At 44.9% G+C, this 17,707-nt stretch overlaps 1 protein-coding gene across 2 annotated transcripts in view; it reads left to right on the plus strand.

Annotated features, from left to right (window-relative positions):
* LOC118361087 (thymocyte selection-associated high mobility group box protein TOX-like) overlaps positions 1-17,707 on the plus strand; it is a 127,181-nt gene that overhangs the window by 62,927 nt on the left and 46,547 nt on the right. Inside the window, exon 2 of one of the 2 annotated variants that reach the window (XM_035740839.2) lies at positions 817-912. The exons of the other annotated variant lie outside the window; for it this stretch is intronic. Within the exon in view, the coding sequence (XP_035596732.1) occupies positions 817-912 (96 nt within the window). The remainder of the gene's footprint in view (positions 1-816; positions 913-17,707) is intronic. 2 annotated transcript variants of the gene reach the window in all.

Below are 17,707 nucleotides of genomic sequence, written 5' to 3' on the forward strand. Positions count from 1 at the left end.
GATGTGCGTAAGTGTGGTGCTCAGAGGTGTGCATACATTATGAAACGTGGTGGTCTGTGTATGTGTGGTGGTTGTGTGTGTGTAATTGTAGGCCTATGTGTGTGTCTGTGAGTGTGTAGTGTTTGTTCTCATGTGTGTTTTTGTGGGTTTGGTTGTGTGTGTGTGTGTGTGTGTGTGTGTGTGTGTGTGTGTGTGTGTGTGTGTGTGTGTGTGTGTGTGTGTGTGTGTGTGTGTGTGTGTGTGTGTGTGTGTGTGTGCGTGTGTGTGTGCGTGCCTGTGAGTGAGGTGTCTGTTCTCATGTGTGAGTTCTTGTGTGTGTGTTCGGTTGTATTTGTGTATGTATGTTTGATTATGTATCCTCTCTAGTTACAGTTCAAAGTGATCCCTCTTTTCCATCATTCATCCTAACCCGTATAGACTGCTCTAGTTTGGTCAGGCAGCCACTACTATGAGGCCTGGGAGCTCCATGGCTCTTCCCTAGTCTCCAAAGCCTTGGCTCTGTGTCAGTGTTCAACCCGACTCTTCTGGGAATTGGGGGGGCACCGGGAAGAGGGCTGTAAGGGGGTGGCGGAGGATGTCAGCTCATTAAGCTCCATTCTTCCCGTGCAGCGTGGCACTGTATGGAACCACTGTTTGAGACCCATGTCATTACCCCTCGGCTCCCCCTGCACACGTGGGGAGAGAGGGGAGGATATTTTGGGGCTTGATATATTCCTTTTGAAAATGCCCTGCTTGTAACGCCGATCTAAAGGGCTTCCCTCTCCTTTCCTCCCCCTCCTTCTGTTCTCTCTCTACCTCCTGTCTCTCTCACCACAGGCCCGGTACGGTGCGGGTGGAAGAGGTGTTCACCTCCTCCACGGTACCCCACCCCCAGGCTCCAACCCAGCTGGGAAAAGACTGCCCACTGCTGGGGTGAGATATGGCTAAGGCCCCCCCTAACCTCCTACCTCTATGCTAAAGCCCCAGAGGGTGTTCCCCAGGGGTTGGTACTGAGCCCCTTGTAGGTTCAGAAGGTTGTGATCCATGAATTAACACTCCCTAGACTCTAGAGTTAGCACATTAGTGGTCCTCTAGCATGCCAACAAGCAAACCCAGAGGCACTTATATGCAGGGCAGGTACACACACCATTTATTTATTTACCATAGAGAACGAGTAGTAGATTAGCTAATATGCTCTTCTTGTATGTTCTACTTTTGTTGTCTATTATACATCTAATAGGATATCATGGCCATAAACACATGTAGGGATTTCTCAAAGGATCTTTGTGACGTTTTATACGTCCGGGTAATTTTTGTAGGACATCTCACTGGAAGTTGCACTGAGAGTATGTTTATATTGTTCTTGTGCTCCAATTATTTATATTCTAGAGGGTTCCCATTGATAGTAAATATGGAAATCATATTTAAAGCACACACACACTGCTCCGTACTCATCGAGACTCCACACACTCTAGTAGTCATTGTAACCATCCCTTATGTTTCCCCCGTGGTTGTTCTCGGTTGTTTTCACACAGAAACCATGCAGGGAGAAAAGAAGCCTGAGATGTAAATAGACTGATACGCTTCCCTTGCTGGTAATGATTTCTTTTTGTCACTGCCAGAACAGTCAAAACTTCAGCTGCGCTTTTTTTCCTCTCTTCTTTCTATTCCTTTTCTCTTTCATACGTTCATATGGTGCAGGGAGGCACGAGAGCAGTAGATCGCATTCAGATAACCAATTATATGCTGGAGAAAAACTAACGTACCCCCCCCTATCTGATGTTGCGGCGAGCAGAGGCAAAGAGCTGGGGTAATGTGACATTCACTCTGCCCTTCATCTCCCCATCGCTGTTTGCCAGATTCAGTTAAAAGTGGGTTCTGCTGTACATCCTCTACCCCGCCAGAGAAACCTCACTGACACATACACACACACACACTCACACACACGTGTACACGCGCACACAAACGTGCACACACACATACACTCACAAACACACACACAAAGAAAGAAATGGCAGACACCCGCTCACACCATCCCCTTCCCCCTCCATGGCTGCACCTTACCGTTACATTAGAATGTGTGTCTGTGGATGGGTGCAGTAGATATACCAATGGTTTGTTTTATGTGTCTGTGTGTGTGTGTGTGTGTGTGTGTGTGTGTGTGTGTGTGTGTGTGTGTGTGTGTGTGTGTGTGTGTGTGTGTGTGTGTGTGTGTGTGTGTGTGTGTGTGTGTGTGTGTGTGTGTGTGTGTGTGTGTGTGTGTGTGTGTGTGTGTGGTGTTCAGTGTCTGTGTTCAGTGTTTATCTACCTCTCCACTTGTTACCCTATGCATGCTCATGTTTAGGTTTAGGTGTGGGTGTGTGTCTGTGGTCCTTCTGTAGCTCAGTTGGTAGAGCATGGCGCTTGTAACGCCAGGGTAGTGGGTTCGATCCCGGGACCACACATACGTAGAATGTATGCACACATGACTGTAAGTCGCTTTGGATAAAAGCGTCTGCTAAATGGCATATATTATTATATTATTATTATATCTGATAGTTCACAGGTTAGCCCACACTACAGTATATGAGCTAACACAGTTGAACCTAAGGAAGTCCTCTTATCCCCTGTTCATGCTAAGACTAAAGTGGCAGGCTAGTTATATTTTGCTCATTAATTCTAAGTGTTTTCCCCGACACAGGTTAATAGGTGGGCTGTCAGAGGCCATAGTGGCTGGATGGGTAAAGACAGATTGGGTGAAACACATTTTCCAGGGGACTTAGGGGGATGTTTTATAAGGGCTCTTTTACTCACATTCACTTTCTCTCATGTGTACACACATCCTTGTTCACACTGTCAAAGCAACAGACACTCAAGCTCATGAAGAAGCACACACGGATGCATGCACCCTCACACACATAAAAGACTTGCAAACATAGACCAAGAACTCACTGAATATAAACAGTATTTATTATACAGCTATTTTACATTTCATATCCCCTATTGTGGGCTGTTGAGGCCTTTTGTTATACTATGGCAGTAGTTTTGAATTAGATACTCTTTATGCTTCAATCTTGTCTAGTCCTTGTGTTTTGAACATATTTTTCTCTACTATTGTCTTAACTCCAAACTCTATCCACCAGTATTGTGAAATTATTATTTTTTATAATGGGAGTGAGTTGAAAAGCTTGGAGTTGAAAATGGTCACAGTGGCCAAATCAAATCGGGCAAAAAGAAAAAAACATCTCTCAAAACTGATTCCATCTTTCTTTCAACTATTGACCTGTGAGCGTTGCTTGAATGGGAGATTTTTATCCTATTGTACGCGCTCACAGTGAAAACAAGACCTTATTTAGCGCCACCCCACCCAACCCCATTCCATAGCGCCTTTCTCTTCAATCTCTCTTTCAATCTCTCTATTGTTCAACCTCGGCTGTGTTGTGGTGGTTCGACTGCAACAGCAAGTGGATGGATGACAACCATCTCAGCTGGCTGCCATTTTCTTTTTACATATTTGCAGTGTAAACATGCCTCCATAGTTTGTCATCCTTCTTTTGCTCTTTAAATTATCATTATTTTAGAATGAAAAAATTATTTTATGCGTTAGCACTACATTGATGTGTCGACCAAATAATGCTACCAACAGAATATATTCTCTTTGAGTCTCTGTATTTATTGTCATAGAGTTGAATATTGTTGTCTTCAAGTCAGTTTGTTGGAGCATTAGGCCAACCTTGCTTACTGGTAGTAGTTTGATCCTAAGGTTAGCTAAAACCGTTTTTCATTGAAATTGTAGTGGGATACGGGTATAATGCCACACAGTTTGACACTTGCCCTACTAACTCGTGTTGAGTGCTAATTATAGACAGTCATACACTATATTTTAAAAAGTATTTGGACACCCATTAACATGAGTGGATTTCGGCTATTTCAGCCACACCTGTTGCTGACAGGTGTATATAATCGAGCACACGGCCATGCAATTTCCATAGACAAACATTGGCAGCAGAATGGCCTTACTGAAGAGCTCAGTGACTTTCAACGTGGCACAGTCATAGGATGCCACCTTTTCAACAAGTCAGTTTGTCAAATTTCTGCCCTACTAGAGCTGCCCCGGTCAACTGTAAGTGCTGTTATTGTGAAGTGGAAACGTCTAGGGGCAACAACGTCTCAGCCGTGAAGTGGAAAGCCACACAACCTCACAGAACGGGCCTGCCGAGTGCTGAAGAGTGTAGCATGTAAAAATTGTCTGTCTTCGGTTGCAACACAGTTCCAAACTGCCTCTGGAAGCAACGTCAGCAACTATTCGTTGGGAGCTTCATGAAATGGGTTTCCATGGCTGAGCAGCCGCACACAAGCCTAAGATCACCAAGCGCAATGCCAAGCGTCGGCTGGAGTGGTGTAATGCTCGCTTCACCATCTGGCAGTCCGACGGATGAATTTGGGTTTGGCGGATGCCAAGAGAACGCTACCTGCCCAAATGTATAGTGCCAACTGTAAAGTTTGGTGAAGGAGGAATAATGGTCTAGGGCTGTTCTTCATGGTTCGGGCTAGTCCCTCAGCATAAAATGACATTCTAGACGATTCTGTGCTACCAATTATGTGGCAACAGTTTGGGGAAGGCCCTTTCCTGTTTCAGAATGACATTGCCCTAATGACAAAGCTAGGTCCATACAGAAATGGTTTGTCGAGATCGGTGTGGAGGAACTTGACTAGCCTGCACAGAGCCCTGACCTCAACTCCATCGAACACCTTTGGGATGAATTGGAACGCCAACTGCGAGCCAGGCCTAATCTCCCAACATCAGTGCCCGACCTCACTAATGCTCTTGTAGCGGAATGGAAGCAAGTCCCAGCAGCAATGTTCCAACGTCTAGGGGAAAGCCTTCTCAAAAGAGTGGAGGCTGTTATAGCAGCAAAGAGGCGACCAACTCCACATACTTTTTGGTCATGTAATGTATCTGTACTATAGATCTGTGTACTAGGTATAGAAATAAATATTTGCATGTGCAAATGAATTGTGTGGTAGAGAGGAGAAAACAAAAGGTGGATTTGAGGCACTGTTGGTGGATTTGACCTAGCAGTGCTGGTGCAGCTCTGTCTGTGTAGTTAGGATCAAGCAGTCAGACCCAGGAAGAGGCCCGTTTCCCCTTATCTAACGACAACAGAGCGCGTGTCGCCATGGCCACGGGCTGCACTCTTTATGGGCTTACGGCTGTGTGGGTGTGTGTCTGTGCATGTGTGTGTGTGTGTTCGTGTTTGTCATTGTGTGTGTGCAATAAAACCTTTTTATTTATTTATTTATTTATTTTCTTTGTGACAGGTTGGGCCCTCTCAAAATTCAGTCACACATTGTTTCAGGAATTGTTTCAGGTTGAAGCTGGTGAGGACCTTCAGTTAATTGCACAGGAAAAGAAGGGGAGAAGAGGAAGATGGAGGAGTAGAGTGCTCAAACCGACATGCATATTGCATGAGTCCCTCCACTGCACCCCGTTCTTCACAGAATGGCTGAGCAGTGCTTGTTAATTCCGCTCGGTGAGAGAATTATTTTTGGAGAGTTAGTGTACTGTACTGGCAAAAGCTTTTAAAGTCACAAGTATCATACACTCGCTCTTTATAGATTGTCTTATATAAATTGACAAAAAATAAATCACTGTCAAAATATTTCCCTTCTTCCATGGTAAACTGCGACACATTGTAGCCACCAATGTTAATGGTTCCGAGGCCACCTCGCCAGTGATTGAGATTTCAGTAACACATTCAACGTGTCGCCATAACGCCTTCAGTTCTCAGTCCTTTTTCTGATTGGTGCCTCAAATACAACCCAGTTGAGTGGTCTGATCGATCAGCCTATTTGTTTTCTTACTGCCATTCAGCAGTAGGCCTATGCTGCAAGGTAAAATGTGAAGTCATGTAAGGTAGGGCTATGTAAGGTGTTTGTGTTGGCTAGCTTGGCTAGCCCACCAACAGGAATGGATTCTTTCGTGTCATGGTGGAATAGCAGACCTGGGTTTGAATACTATTTGAAATCTTCAAATACTTTGAGCGTTTAGTTTAGCCTGATCGGAGTACCAAGGGTTAGCACTTTTGCCACTACTCTATTGGTTCTATTGCGCCAGGCGAGCTCAATCAAACCCAGATCACGTATTTGTAAGGATTGTAAATAAAGTTTTTAAGCCAGGTCTATGAGATAGTTGTGTTGATATTCAAGAGGAAATTATATAACATTGAACAATCGCGCGAGCCAAGATGAGAAGACAGCAACATTGTGTTCGACCATTACATCTCTGTAAATATTACATGTATAAGCTAGTTAACATTACTTCCACCTCTGAGTTCATTATTTTTCAAGCTCCACGCTCATTGATGATGGCAAGGCCTGACCTAGTTCTGACTTCCTCTCTCTCTCCCCTTCTCTCTCTCTTTACCAATCTCTCTCGCTCTCTTTCCCAGTTCGTTCCATCTCTTTCTCCCCATCTCTCTCTCGCTCTCTCCCCGTTTCGCTCTCTCTCCCCGTCTCTCACTCCCTCCCCGTCTCTCATTCCCTCCCCATCTCTCTCTCCCTCCCCGTCTCTCTCTCCCGTCTCTCTCTGTCAGCCCGTTTCTCTCTCTCCCCGTCTCTCTCTCCCCATCTCTGTCTCTCCCGTCTCTGTCTCTCCCGTCTCTCTCTCCCCATTTCTCTCTCTCCCCATTTCTCTCTCTCCCCATCTCTGTCTCTCTCCCGTCTCTCTCTCCCCATTTCTCTCTCTCCCCGTCTCACTTTTCCCGTTTCTCTCTCTCTCTCTCTGTAACGGCTATCTTCGTTTGTCGAAAGAGAGTCGGACCGAAATGCAGCGTGGTAGTTACTCATGACTTTATTGGAAAAAGCGACACATGAAATAACGATACAACATAACAAACGGAACGTGAAACCTATTACAGCCTATCTGGTGAAACTACACGGAGACAGGAACAATTACCCACGAAATACAAAGCAAAACCAGGCTACCTAAATACGGTTCCCAATCAGAGACAACGAGAATCACCTGACTCTGATTGAGAACCGCCTTAGGCAGCCAAGCCTATACAACACCCCTAATCAGCCGCGATCCCAAATACTACAAACCCCAATACGAAAATACAATAACATAAACCCATGTCACACCCTGGCCTGACCAAATATATAACGAAAACACAAAATACATTGACCAAGGCGTGACACTCTCTCTTCCTCCTCGTCTCTCTCTCTCCCTGTCTCTCTCTCGCTCCCTGTCGCTCTCTCTTTCTCCCCGTCTCCCTCTCTCTCCCTCTCCCCATTTGTTAACATTGTCAAAGCAAAGTACATTATAAAGAAAAGTGAAATAAACAATCAAATTAACAGGAAACATTACACTCACAAAAGTTCCAAAAGAATAAAGACATTTTAAATGTCATATTATGTGCAAATAGTTAAAGTTGAAGTTCATTATTTTTGAAGCTCCATGCTCATCGTTGATGGTAAGGCCTGACCTAGTTCTGACTACCTCTCTCTCTCTTTCTCCCCATCTCTCTCTCTCCCCCCGTTTCGCTCTCCCTCCCCATTTCGCTCTCTCTCCCCGTCTCTCTCTCTCTCTCCCTCCCTCTCACTCCCTCCCTCCTTCCCCCCATTTGTTAACATTGCCAAAGCAAGTGAAGTAGATTAAAAAGAAAAGTGAAATAAACAATCAAATTAACAGGAAATATTACACTCATTACAAATACATTTTTAAATGTCATATTATGTGCAAATAGTTAAATTACGGAAGGGAAAATAAATAAACATATATATGGGTTGTATTTACAATGGTGTTCTCTCAATTTCAATTCAATTGACTTTATTGACATGGCAAGTTCATTATTACTTACATTGTCAAGTATACATATCGAAAAATAAAATTAAAATATATATTTATATATAAAATATATATATATTTTTTAATATAAATAAATGGTGGGACAAACAGCAATAACAGCAACCTCTCTCCCTGTTTCTCTCTCACTCCATCTCTCATACATGCTCTCCCTCACTCTCCCCGTCTCTCTCTCTCTCTTTTTCTCTCCACCACATGTCACACTGGGAAACATTGCAAGTGGCGGTCCCTGCTGAACAATTACCATGCAAAGCAATCCAAATTGAGATGTTTCCCGAAAACAACATGTGTGTAATTACTGCTTAATGAGCCCCTTGTCTAGGCCGAATGCACAATTAGACCGGAAATGGGGAAGCAGTGCCGGGGCCCACTGGAGAGGGAGGGGGAGAGAGAAGGAGAGCGAGAGAGAGAGAGAGAGAGAGGTTTCTGCAGTGAATGTGGAGTAATGGCTGCGCTGATAGCATTCTGCTGAGGATAAATTGGCATTTTAAAAGGGAGAGAGGCAGCGCAAGGAGAGCTAGAAGAGCAGAGAAAAAGCCTTACATTGGAATATATGTGCAGCCATGTTGAACCACAAAATGGCTGACCTTTCTCTGTTGTATTGGGGCTTTTTGGTGGTTGATTGGTAGTCGGTTGGATTCAATTTGAACGTCAGATATCGTCCCAAGTCAGTGTTGAAAAGACAAGACTGTGACTACACAGATAAAGACTTACATTTTGTATCCATTTTTCAAAAGAAGAGGGTAAAAGGATCTAAAAATTGTTGTATTTGTTGACTGTACTATGAGACCTGACATGAGACCAGACTGAGTCTTTTCCAGCCTCACCTCTTTATGTAACTGCCGACTACAGTGGTTTTTGATAGATGAAATTCAACTCATATGTTGATGTACTGGAGAGGCTGTCATGAAACAATTATATCACCCCGTACCACTCATTGATCAAGGTATTGTACACATAATGTATGTTGTGCGGTTTTGAAAGGAGATAGGCCAATGATTTCACCAAGATAAATGTCTGAACATATCATACCTATTCAAAGTGAACAGAATATAGGTGCTTGGCATTTCAACTGTTCTCGCCATAATATATACTTGGTCTTTTACCAAATAGGGATATCTTCTGTATACTACCTGACTGGCTCAATAATAATAATAAATGCAATGAACTTTTAACAAGGTGCTCCAGGTGACTACCTCATGAAGCTGGTTGAGAGAATGCCAAGAGTGTGCAAAGCTGTCATCAAGGGGAAGGGTGGTTACTTTGAAGAATCTAAAATATATATTGATTTGTTTAACACTTTTTTGGTTACTACATGATTCCATATGTGTTATTTCATAGTTTTCAATATTATTATTATTATTGTAGAAAATATATATTTTTAAATAAATACAAAATTATAATATTAACTTGAATGAGTAGGTGTGTCCAAACTTTTGACCCCCAAAATTAATGATGCTTGTGTTTCGTGCCATGCTAAAATTTGTTAAATATATTATTGGAGACAAGAAACTGAGGTGTCATTAAGACATCTTATTTATGTGTCTGGGTGGTGAATCTATAGGGACGAATATTCATGTTTATTAGAATAAGCAAGTCGATCCTCACAAGGTTTCCTTGAGATGCATCATTAACCAACCATTGCTTCGGGCCACTGCTCCTTTCCCAGTCATTACTTGCAATAATTTGGTGTAAATTGTGAATCCCTCTCTGTCTTCTTTTCTCTGTATCTTTCATTCTCCCTGGCCGTGTCTGAAATCCATGTTGCCTACTACTTACTAAAACTGCATATTGTGTACTGATCAAACAACGTAAAAAACGTATGCAGTAAGGTACAAATATCAACATGCGTCATCTAATGTGGAATTGCGTTGTTTCCCGCCATTCATTCATTTTGGTACAGCACGTCCCCTAATCTGATCATGGTTATGAATAGATGATTCTCTTCCTCAATAGCATGCAGTGAATTTGGACTAGATGACAACCGAAACAGTATGACATCCTGGCATTTAAAACATACTACATTTTTAGAAATTTCACACACTGTGAAACATTATATTTTCGCATCCCAAAAATGCCACCTATTTAGAACGCAAGTATTGGTATTCGAACACAACCCGTCTCTCGCTGTCTCTCTCTCGCTCTCTTTCTATCGCTCTGTCTGTAGTAACTCATCTATCTATCTACTGTATCTACAGTGCCATTTTCTGTCAACGATCTTGACAAAATACTCTAATGTCAAAGTGGATTTAAAAAAAGACATTTGTAAAAAAAAAAAAAAAAAAGACAAATAAAACATGAATATATCTTAGTTAGATAAGTATTCAACCCCCTGGGTCAATACATGTTAGAATCTCCATTGGTAGCGATTACAGCTGTGAGTCTTTCTGGGTAAGTCTCTAAGAGCTTTCCACACCTGGATTGTGCAACCTTCGCCCATAGTTTTTTTTCAAAATTCTTCAATCTATGTCAAATTAGTTGTTGATCATTGCTAGACAACCATTTGCAGGTCTTGCCATAGATTTTCAAGCAGATTTAAGTCAAGACTATAACTCAGCCACTCAGGAACATTCACTGTCTTCTTGGTAAGCAACTCAGTGTAGATTTGGCCTTGTGTTTTAGGTTATTGTCCTGCTGAAAGGTGAATTAATCTCCCAGTGTTTGGTGGAAAGCAGACTGAACGAAATTTTCCTCCACGATATTGCCAGTACTTAGCTCCAGTCAGTTTATTTTTTATACTTGTCAGAGTCGTGTGTATAGGTGGCAGGGAAGTCAGGCGCAGGAGAGTCAAACGGAGTGTAAAATGGAGTCTTTTAATGAATGTCCACGTAACATGCTCCATAACACTAATAAGAAATGAATATAAACAAACATGGGTACGAGGACCCGTCGCGCACCTATACAATAAACACAACACTGACAATAAACAATCTCTGACAAAGACATGAGGGGAAACAGAGGGTTAAATACACAACAGGTAATGAATGGGATTGAAAACAGGTGTGTGGGAAGACAAGACAAAACCAATGGAAAATTAAAAATGGATCAATGATGGCTAGAAGACCGGTGACTTCGACCGCCAAGCACCGCCCGAACAAGGAGAGGCAGTTGTGACAGCACCACGCCCCTGACGCGCGGCTCCAGCCTCGGGGACGACCCGGAGGGCGAGGTGCAGGGCGATCCGGATGAAAACGGTGGAATTATTTTAACATGGAAGGATCTAACACGTGCTCCAACGGAACCCAGCATCTCTCCTCCCGCCTGTACCCCTCCCAGTCCACGAGGTACTGAAGGCCACTCGCCCATCCAAAATGGATCGAACAGAGTATGCCGGTACCCCCTCGATGTCTAGAGGAGGCGGAGGAACATCACGCACTTCAGCCTCCTGGAGCGGGCCAGCCCCACCGGCCTGAGGAGAGACACATGGAACGAGGGGTTAATACGGTAATTAGTGGGCAGTTGTAACCTATAACATACCTCGTTCACTCTCCTCAGGACTTTCAACGGCCCCACAAACCGCGGACCCAGCTTCCGGCAGAACAGGCGGAGGGGCAGGTTTCAGGTTGAGAGCCAGACCCTGTCCCCTGGTGTGAACACCGGGGCCTTACTGCGGCGACGGTCTGCGCCAATGTTCTGGCGCCTTATGGCGCGCTAAAGGTGGACGTGGGCTGCCTCCCAGGTTTCCTCAGCGCACCGAAACCAATTGTCCACCGCAGGAGCCTCGGTCTGACTGATGCCAAGGAGCCAGAACCGGCTGATACTCCTTTTCAATGTGTATTAGGGTAAGGTTAGTGGAGGAGTGACGTAGTGAGTTCTGGGCCATCTCTGCCCAGGGCACGAACTTCGCCCACTCCCCCGGCCGGTCCTGGCAATAAGACCGCAGAAACCTACCCACACCCTGGTTAACTCTCTCCACCTGCCCATTACTCTTGGGGTGAAAACCTGAGGTAAGACTAACCAAGAGATCCCCAGACGTTCCATGAACGCCTTCCAGACCCTTGATGTGAACTGGGGACCCCAATCAGACACTATATCGTCAGGCACCCCATAGTGTCGGAAAACGTGTGTAAACAGGGCCTCTGCAGTTTGTAAGGCCGTAGGGAGACCGGGCAAAGGGTGGAGACGACAGGACTTCGAAAACCGATCCACAACGACCAGGATCGTGGTGTAACCCTGTGAATGTGGAAGATCAGTCAAAAAAATTCACCGACAGGTGCGACCACAGCCGTTGAGGAACGGGTAAACGTTGTAGCTTACCTCTGGGCAGGTGTCTAGGAGCCTTGCACTGGGCGCACACCGAGCAGGAGGAAACATAAATCCTCATGTCCTTAGCTAAAGTGGGCCACCAGTACCTCCCATCAAGACAGCTCATCGTCCGACCTATCCCAGGATGACCAGAGGAGGGTGACGTGTGAACCCAATAGATCAATCGGCCGCGGACCGCAGATGGAATGTACAGACGACCAGCTGGACACTCAGGAGGAGAGGGCGCTGCACGTGACGCCCGCTCAATGTCCACGTCCAGCTCCCACACTGCTGGCGCCACCAAACACGAAGCTGGAAGTATGGGAGTGGGATCCATGGACCGCTCCTCTGTGTCATACATCCGAGACAATGCGTCTGCCTTGACGTTCTGGGAGCCTGGTCTGTAAGAAAGAGTAAACACAAAACGAGTGAAAAACATGGCCCACCTTGCCTGGCGAGGATTCAGTCTCTTCGCCTGCTGGATGTACTCCAGATTGCGGTGGTCAGTCCAGATGAGAAAATGGTGTTTAGCCCCCTCAAGCCAATGCCTCCACGCCTTCAAGGCTTTTACGACAGCTAACAGCTCCTGGTCCCCCACATCATAGTTTCGCTCTGCCGGTCTGAGCTTCTTCGAAAAGAAAGCACAGGGGCGAAGCTTCAGTGGCGTACCCGAGCGCTGAGAGAACACTGTTCCTATCCCAGCTTCGGATGCGCCCACCTCCACTATGAATGGCAAAGAGGGATCCGGATGAGCCAACACAGGCACCGAGGTAAACAGAGTCTTCAGGTGTCCAAAAGCCCTGTTCGCCTCAGCTGACCACTGCAAGTGCACCGGGCCCCCCTTTAGCAGTGAGGTAATGGGAGCAGCAACCTGACTAAAACCCCGGTAGTAATTGGCAAACCCTAAAAAACGCTGCACTTCCTTTACCGTGGTTGGAGTCGGCCAATTACGCACGGCTGCAATGGGTCACTCTCCATTTCCACTCCTGAAGTGGAAATCCGATGCCCTAGGAAGGAGATGGATTGTTGGAAGAACAAGCATTTCTCAGCCTTGACATATAGATCATGCTCCAACAGGCGACCAAGCACCCTGCACACCAGGGACAAATGCTCGGCGCATGTAGCGGAGTATATCAGAATATCATCGATATACACCACTACACCCTGCCCGTGCAGGTCCCTGAAGATCTCATCTACAAATGATTGGAAGAGTGATTGAGTATTCATCAACCCATATGGCATGACATGGTACTCATAATGACCTGAGGTGGTGCTAAATGCCGTCTTCCACTCATCACCCTTCCGAATATGCACCGAATACGCACCAGATTGTACGCACTCCATCCTTCTTTTTCACAAAAAAAGAAACTCGAAGAGACGGGTGAAATGGATGGCTGAATGTACCCCTGACGCAGGGATTCAGAGACATACGTCTCCATAGCCACCGTCTCCGCTTGGGACAGGGAATACACGTGACTCCTGGGATATGCAACGTCTACCAGGAGATCTATCGCACAATCCCCCCGTCGATGGGGTGGTACAGAAGGCGAGAGCCAAATTGGCATATTCAGGGGGAATACGCACGGTGGAGACCTGGCCTGGACTTTCCACCGTGGTAGCACCAACGGAAACCCCTAAACACCTACCTGAGCACTCTCGCGTCCACCCCGTGAGAGCCCTCTGTGGCCAAGACACAGTGGGGTTATGACAAGCTAACCAGGGTAGGCCTAGCACCACAGAATATGTAGGAGAATCAATAAGGGAAAGACTAATCTTATCCTTGTGACCCTCCTGCGTTATCATACACAAAGGTGCGGTGACCTCCCTGATAAACCCTGACCCTAATGGTCGACAATCTAAGGCATGAATAGGGAAAGGCATATCCACAGAAACAATAGGGATCCCTAAACTAAAAATTCCCAGCCGCGCCTGAATCTACTAGCGCCTTATACTGGAAATGCAGGGGAAAATCCGGAAAAGTGACAGAGACAAACATTAGTGCAACAGAGGGCTCTGGATGAGAATGGTGCCTACTCACCTGGGGTGATGCCAGAGCGCCCTGCCTGCCTTCTCTATTCCCAGAGGAACCAACCCGGCACCGACCAGCAGTGTGCTCTCTGCGACCATAGATGGTGATCGAGCGGGAACCCCCTCCGGTCTCCCTGCGCACCAGCCCTCCCAATTCCATAGTTTCGGGAGAGAGGGTGCGGGAGGATGGAACAACCAGACCCCAATCTAGACGTCCACGAGTAGCCAGCATGTTGTCCAGCCTGATGGACATGTCCACCAGCTGGTCGAAGGTGAGGGTAGTGTCTCTACAGGCCAGCTCCCGACGGATGTCCTCGCTTAGACTACAATGGTAATGGTCGATCAGGGCCCTGTCGCTCCATCCAGCGCCGGCAGCCAAGGTCCTAAACTACAAAGCAAACTCCTGTGCACTCCTCGTCCCCTGCCTCAGATGATAGAGGCGCTCACCCGCCGCTTTGCCTTCAGGTGGATGGTCGAATACTATCCGGAAATGGCGGGTGAACTCCTCAAAATGGTCCAACGCTGCATCCTCCTCTCTACACACAGCGCTGGCCCACTCCAGGGCTTTCCCGGTGAGGCATGAGACGAGGGTGCAACTCTTCTCACGGTCCGATGGTACTGGGGAGACCGTGGCCAGATACGAGTTCAGGTTAAGGAGGAAACCCTGGCAGCCGGCAGCATCTCCGTTGTATCCCGTGGGTAGGGGTAAATGGATCTTGTTCGGTTCAGGGGGGGGGGAAGCGTTCAGGGGAGATCCCGGTTGTGGTGGTGGAGGCGCTGGAGAAACTCCCTGTCTCTCCCAGCGGTCCATATTCTTGACAATGCGATCCATGACGGCGCTCAAACAGTCAATCTCCTCCACTTGTTACCGGACGCATTCCTCCACCTCTATGAGCGTGTCCTCTCCTGCTGACTTCATATTTTTATGGTCAAGAGATTCTGTCAGAGTCGTGTGTATAGGTGTCAGGGAAGTCAGGCGCAGGAGAGTCAAACGGAGTGAACAAGGAGAGGCGACGACTTCGGTAGAAGTCGTGACAATCCTGAAAGACTCCCCAGGCCTTAACGATTATAAGCATATACATAACATGATGCAGCCACCACTATGGTGGAAAATATGGAGTGGTACTCAATAATGTGTTAAATTGGATTTATCCCAAACATATCACTTTGTATTCAGAGCAAAAAAGTGAATTGCTTTGCCACATTTCTTGTAGTATTACCTAAGTGCAAACAGGATGCATGTTTTAGAGAAAAAACAATTCTGTACAGGCTACCTTCTTTTCACTCTGTCAATTAGGTTAGCATTGTGGAGTAACTACAATGTTCTTGATCCATCCTTAGTTTTCTCCCATCACAGCCATTCAACTATGTAGATGTTTTAAAGTCATCATTGACCACATGGTGAAATCCCTGAGCGGTTTCCTTCCTCTCCGGTAAGTGAGTTAGGAAGGACGCCTGTATCTTTGTAGTGACTGGGTATATTGAAACCCCATCCAAAGTGTAATTAATAACTTCACCACGCTCAAAAGGATATTCAATGTCTGCTTTTTGTGTTTTTACCCATCAACCAATAGGTGCCCTTCTTTGTGAGGCATTGAAAAACCTCCCTGATCTTTGTGTTTGAATCTGTAGGGACCTTACAGATAATTGTATGTGTGGGCTACAGAGATGAGATATTCATTAAAAAGTCATGTTAAACACTATTATTGCACACAGAGTGAGTCCATGCAACTTGTGACTTGTTACACACATTTTTAATCCTGAACATGTTTAGGCTTGCCATAACAAATAGGGTTGAATACTTATTGAATGAAGACATTTCATATTTTCCTTTTTTATTAATTCCACTTTGACAGTATGGGGTATTGTGTGTAGGCCAGTGAAAAAAATCTAAATGTAATCACTTGAAATTCAGGCTGTAACACAACAAAATGTGGAAAAAGTCAAGGGGTGTGAATACTTTGAAGGCACTGTATCTATCACATCTCTCTCTCTCTCTCTCTCTCTTTATCTACCACTCTCCCCTCTTATGAAATAGTTATTAATGTCTTCCATTGTGGGTGTTTTCGTTCGCCCTCAGGAATGGTATCCATTAGTGCTCTCAGGACATAATTTCTTAGCTAATTGTAGTGGCCCATTTGTGTTCCCCGATATTTTTCTTCTGTTTATCTAGGTAGTAAACCTTCAGTCCATGTCTTCTGGCTCGGAAAATACCACACACCGAATCGCCATGTATCTCCACATCTCTGGAATTTGAAATGGAATGCTGTCTAGTTTGATCATGTTTTCATTGCGGTCTGTCTGTTCCATTTTACATAGAGCTAGGTGATATGCGCTATGCAAAGAATGACTTTTGTCAATAAACAACAAAACATTGGCTCTTCTTCATGTCTTTCGGCACTTCCACAGCAGTTTGAGAGCTGGCGTTGATATGTGTCTATGAACTTTCTGTATTACCCGATGGGCGGTGAGGTCACTGTCAAGGTTTATCAAACTGCTTCACTACAGAGCTGAGTGCTATGGAGAGTCCAAGGTTGCACAGGGAATATATTTACATTCTCTTTCTTTTGGGCAATAACACTGTTTTCACCATCCCAATTGCTACCATTTTATTATTTTGTAGTGTTCTCAGTTTGGGCTTTGTGAACTTTCCCAATTCTTAAAAGAATTAGATGACTATCGTCACTGGTGTAAAGTACTTAAGTAAACATACTTTAAAGTACTACTTAAGTAGTTTTTTGGGGTATCTGTACTTTACTATTTATATTTTGAACTACGTTTACTTCATTACATTCCTTATGAAAATATTGTACTTTTTACTCCATACATTTTCCTTAACACCCAAAGTACTCATTACATTTTGAATGCTTAAATTGTCCAATTCACACACTTATCACAGAACATCCCTGGTCATCGCTACTGCCTCTGATCTGGCGGACTTTCTAAACACACATGCTTTGTTTGTAAATTATGTCTGAATGTTGTCTGAATGGAGTGTCCCACTGACTGTCCTAAAAAAAATATATTTTTTAAATGGTTTGCATCTACTTTGCTTGATATAAGGAATTTAAAATTATCTAGAATTTTACTTTTGATACTGAAGTATATTTTAGCAATTACATTTACTTTTTATACTTAAGTATATTTTAAACCAAATACTTTTAGATTTTTACTCAAGTAGATTTTTACTTATACTTGAGTCATTGAGCACACTACCATCAATCTTTCCTCAGATAGGCAGGACGATTCCAACTTAATAGTAGTACTGATCTAGGATCAGGTCCTCCCTGTCAATGTAATCTTATTAATTTTGAACAAAAATGCTAAACTGATCCCAAATCAGCACCCCTAATCTGAGACGCTTGATATCTGGCCCAGAGCCCTTAAAACGGGCCTCTGAGTATCTTTCCCAGGGGTTGTTAAGTAGTGACCAGTCAGTTAAACTAACCATAGCAACATACTGTAGTTAAAACCAGTTTTCGGCATTTAGGGCCATATCATAACATTCTGCCATGCAATCTGATAGGCCAAGAGGCGTGCGAAGCCTTGGCTTCGTCTCATACGTACTGTATGAGCACAGCAGTTCTAAAACCACAATGAATCATGCCC

This window comes from Oncorhynchus keta, chromosome 28, assembly GCF_023373465.1.
Source record: "Oncorhynchus keta strain PuntledgeMale-10-30-2019 chromosome 28, Oket_V2, whole genome shotgun sequence".
Taxonomy (NCBI): domain Eukaryota; kingdom Metazoa; phylum Chordata; class Actinopteri; order Salmoniformes; family Salmonidae; genus Oncorhynchus; species Oncorhynchus keta.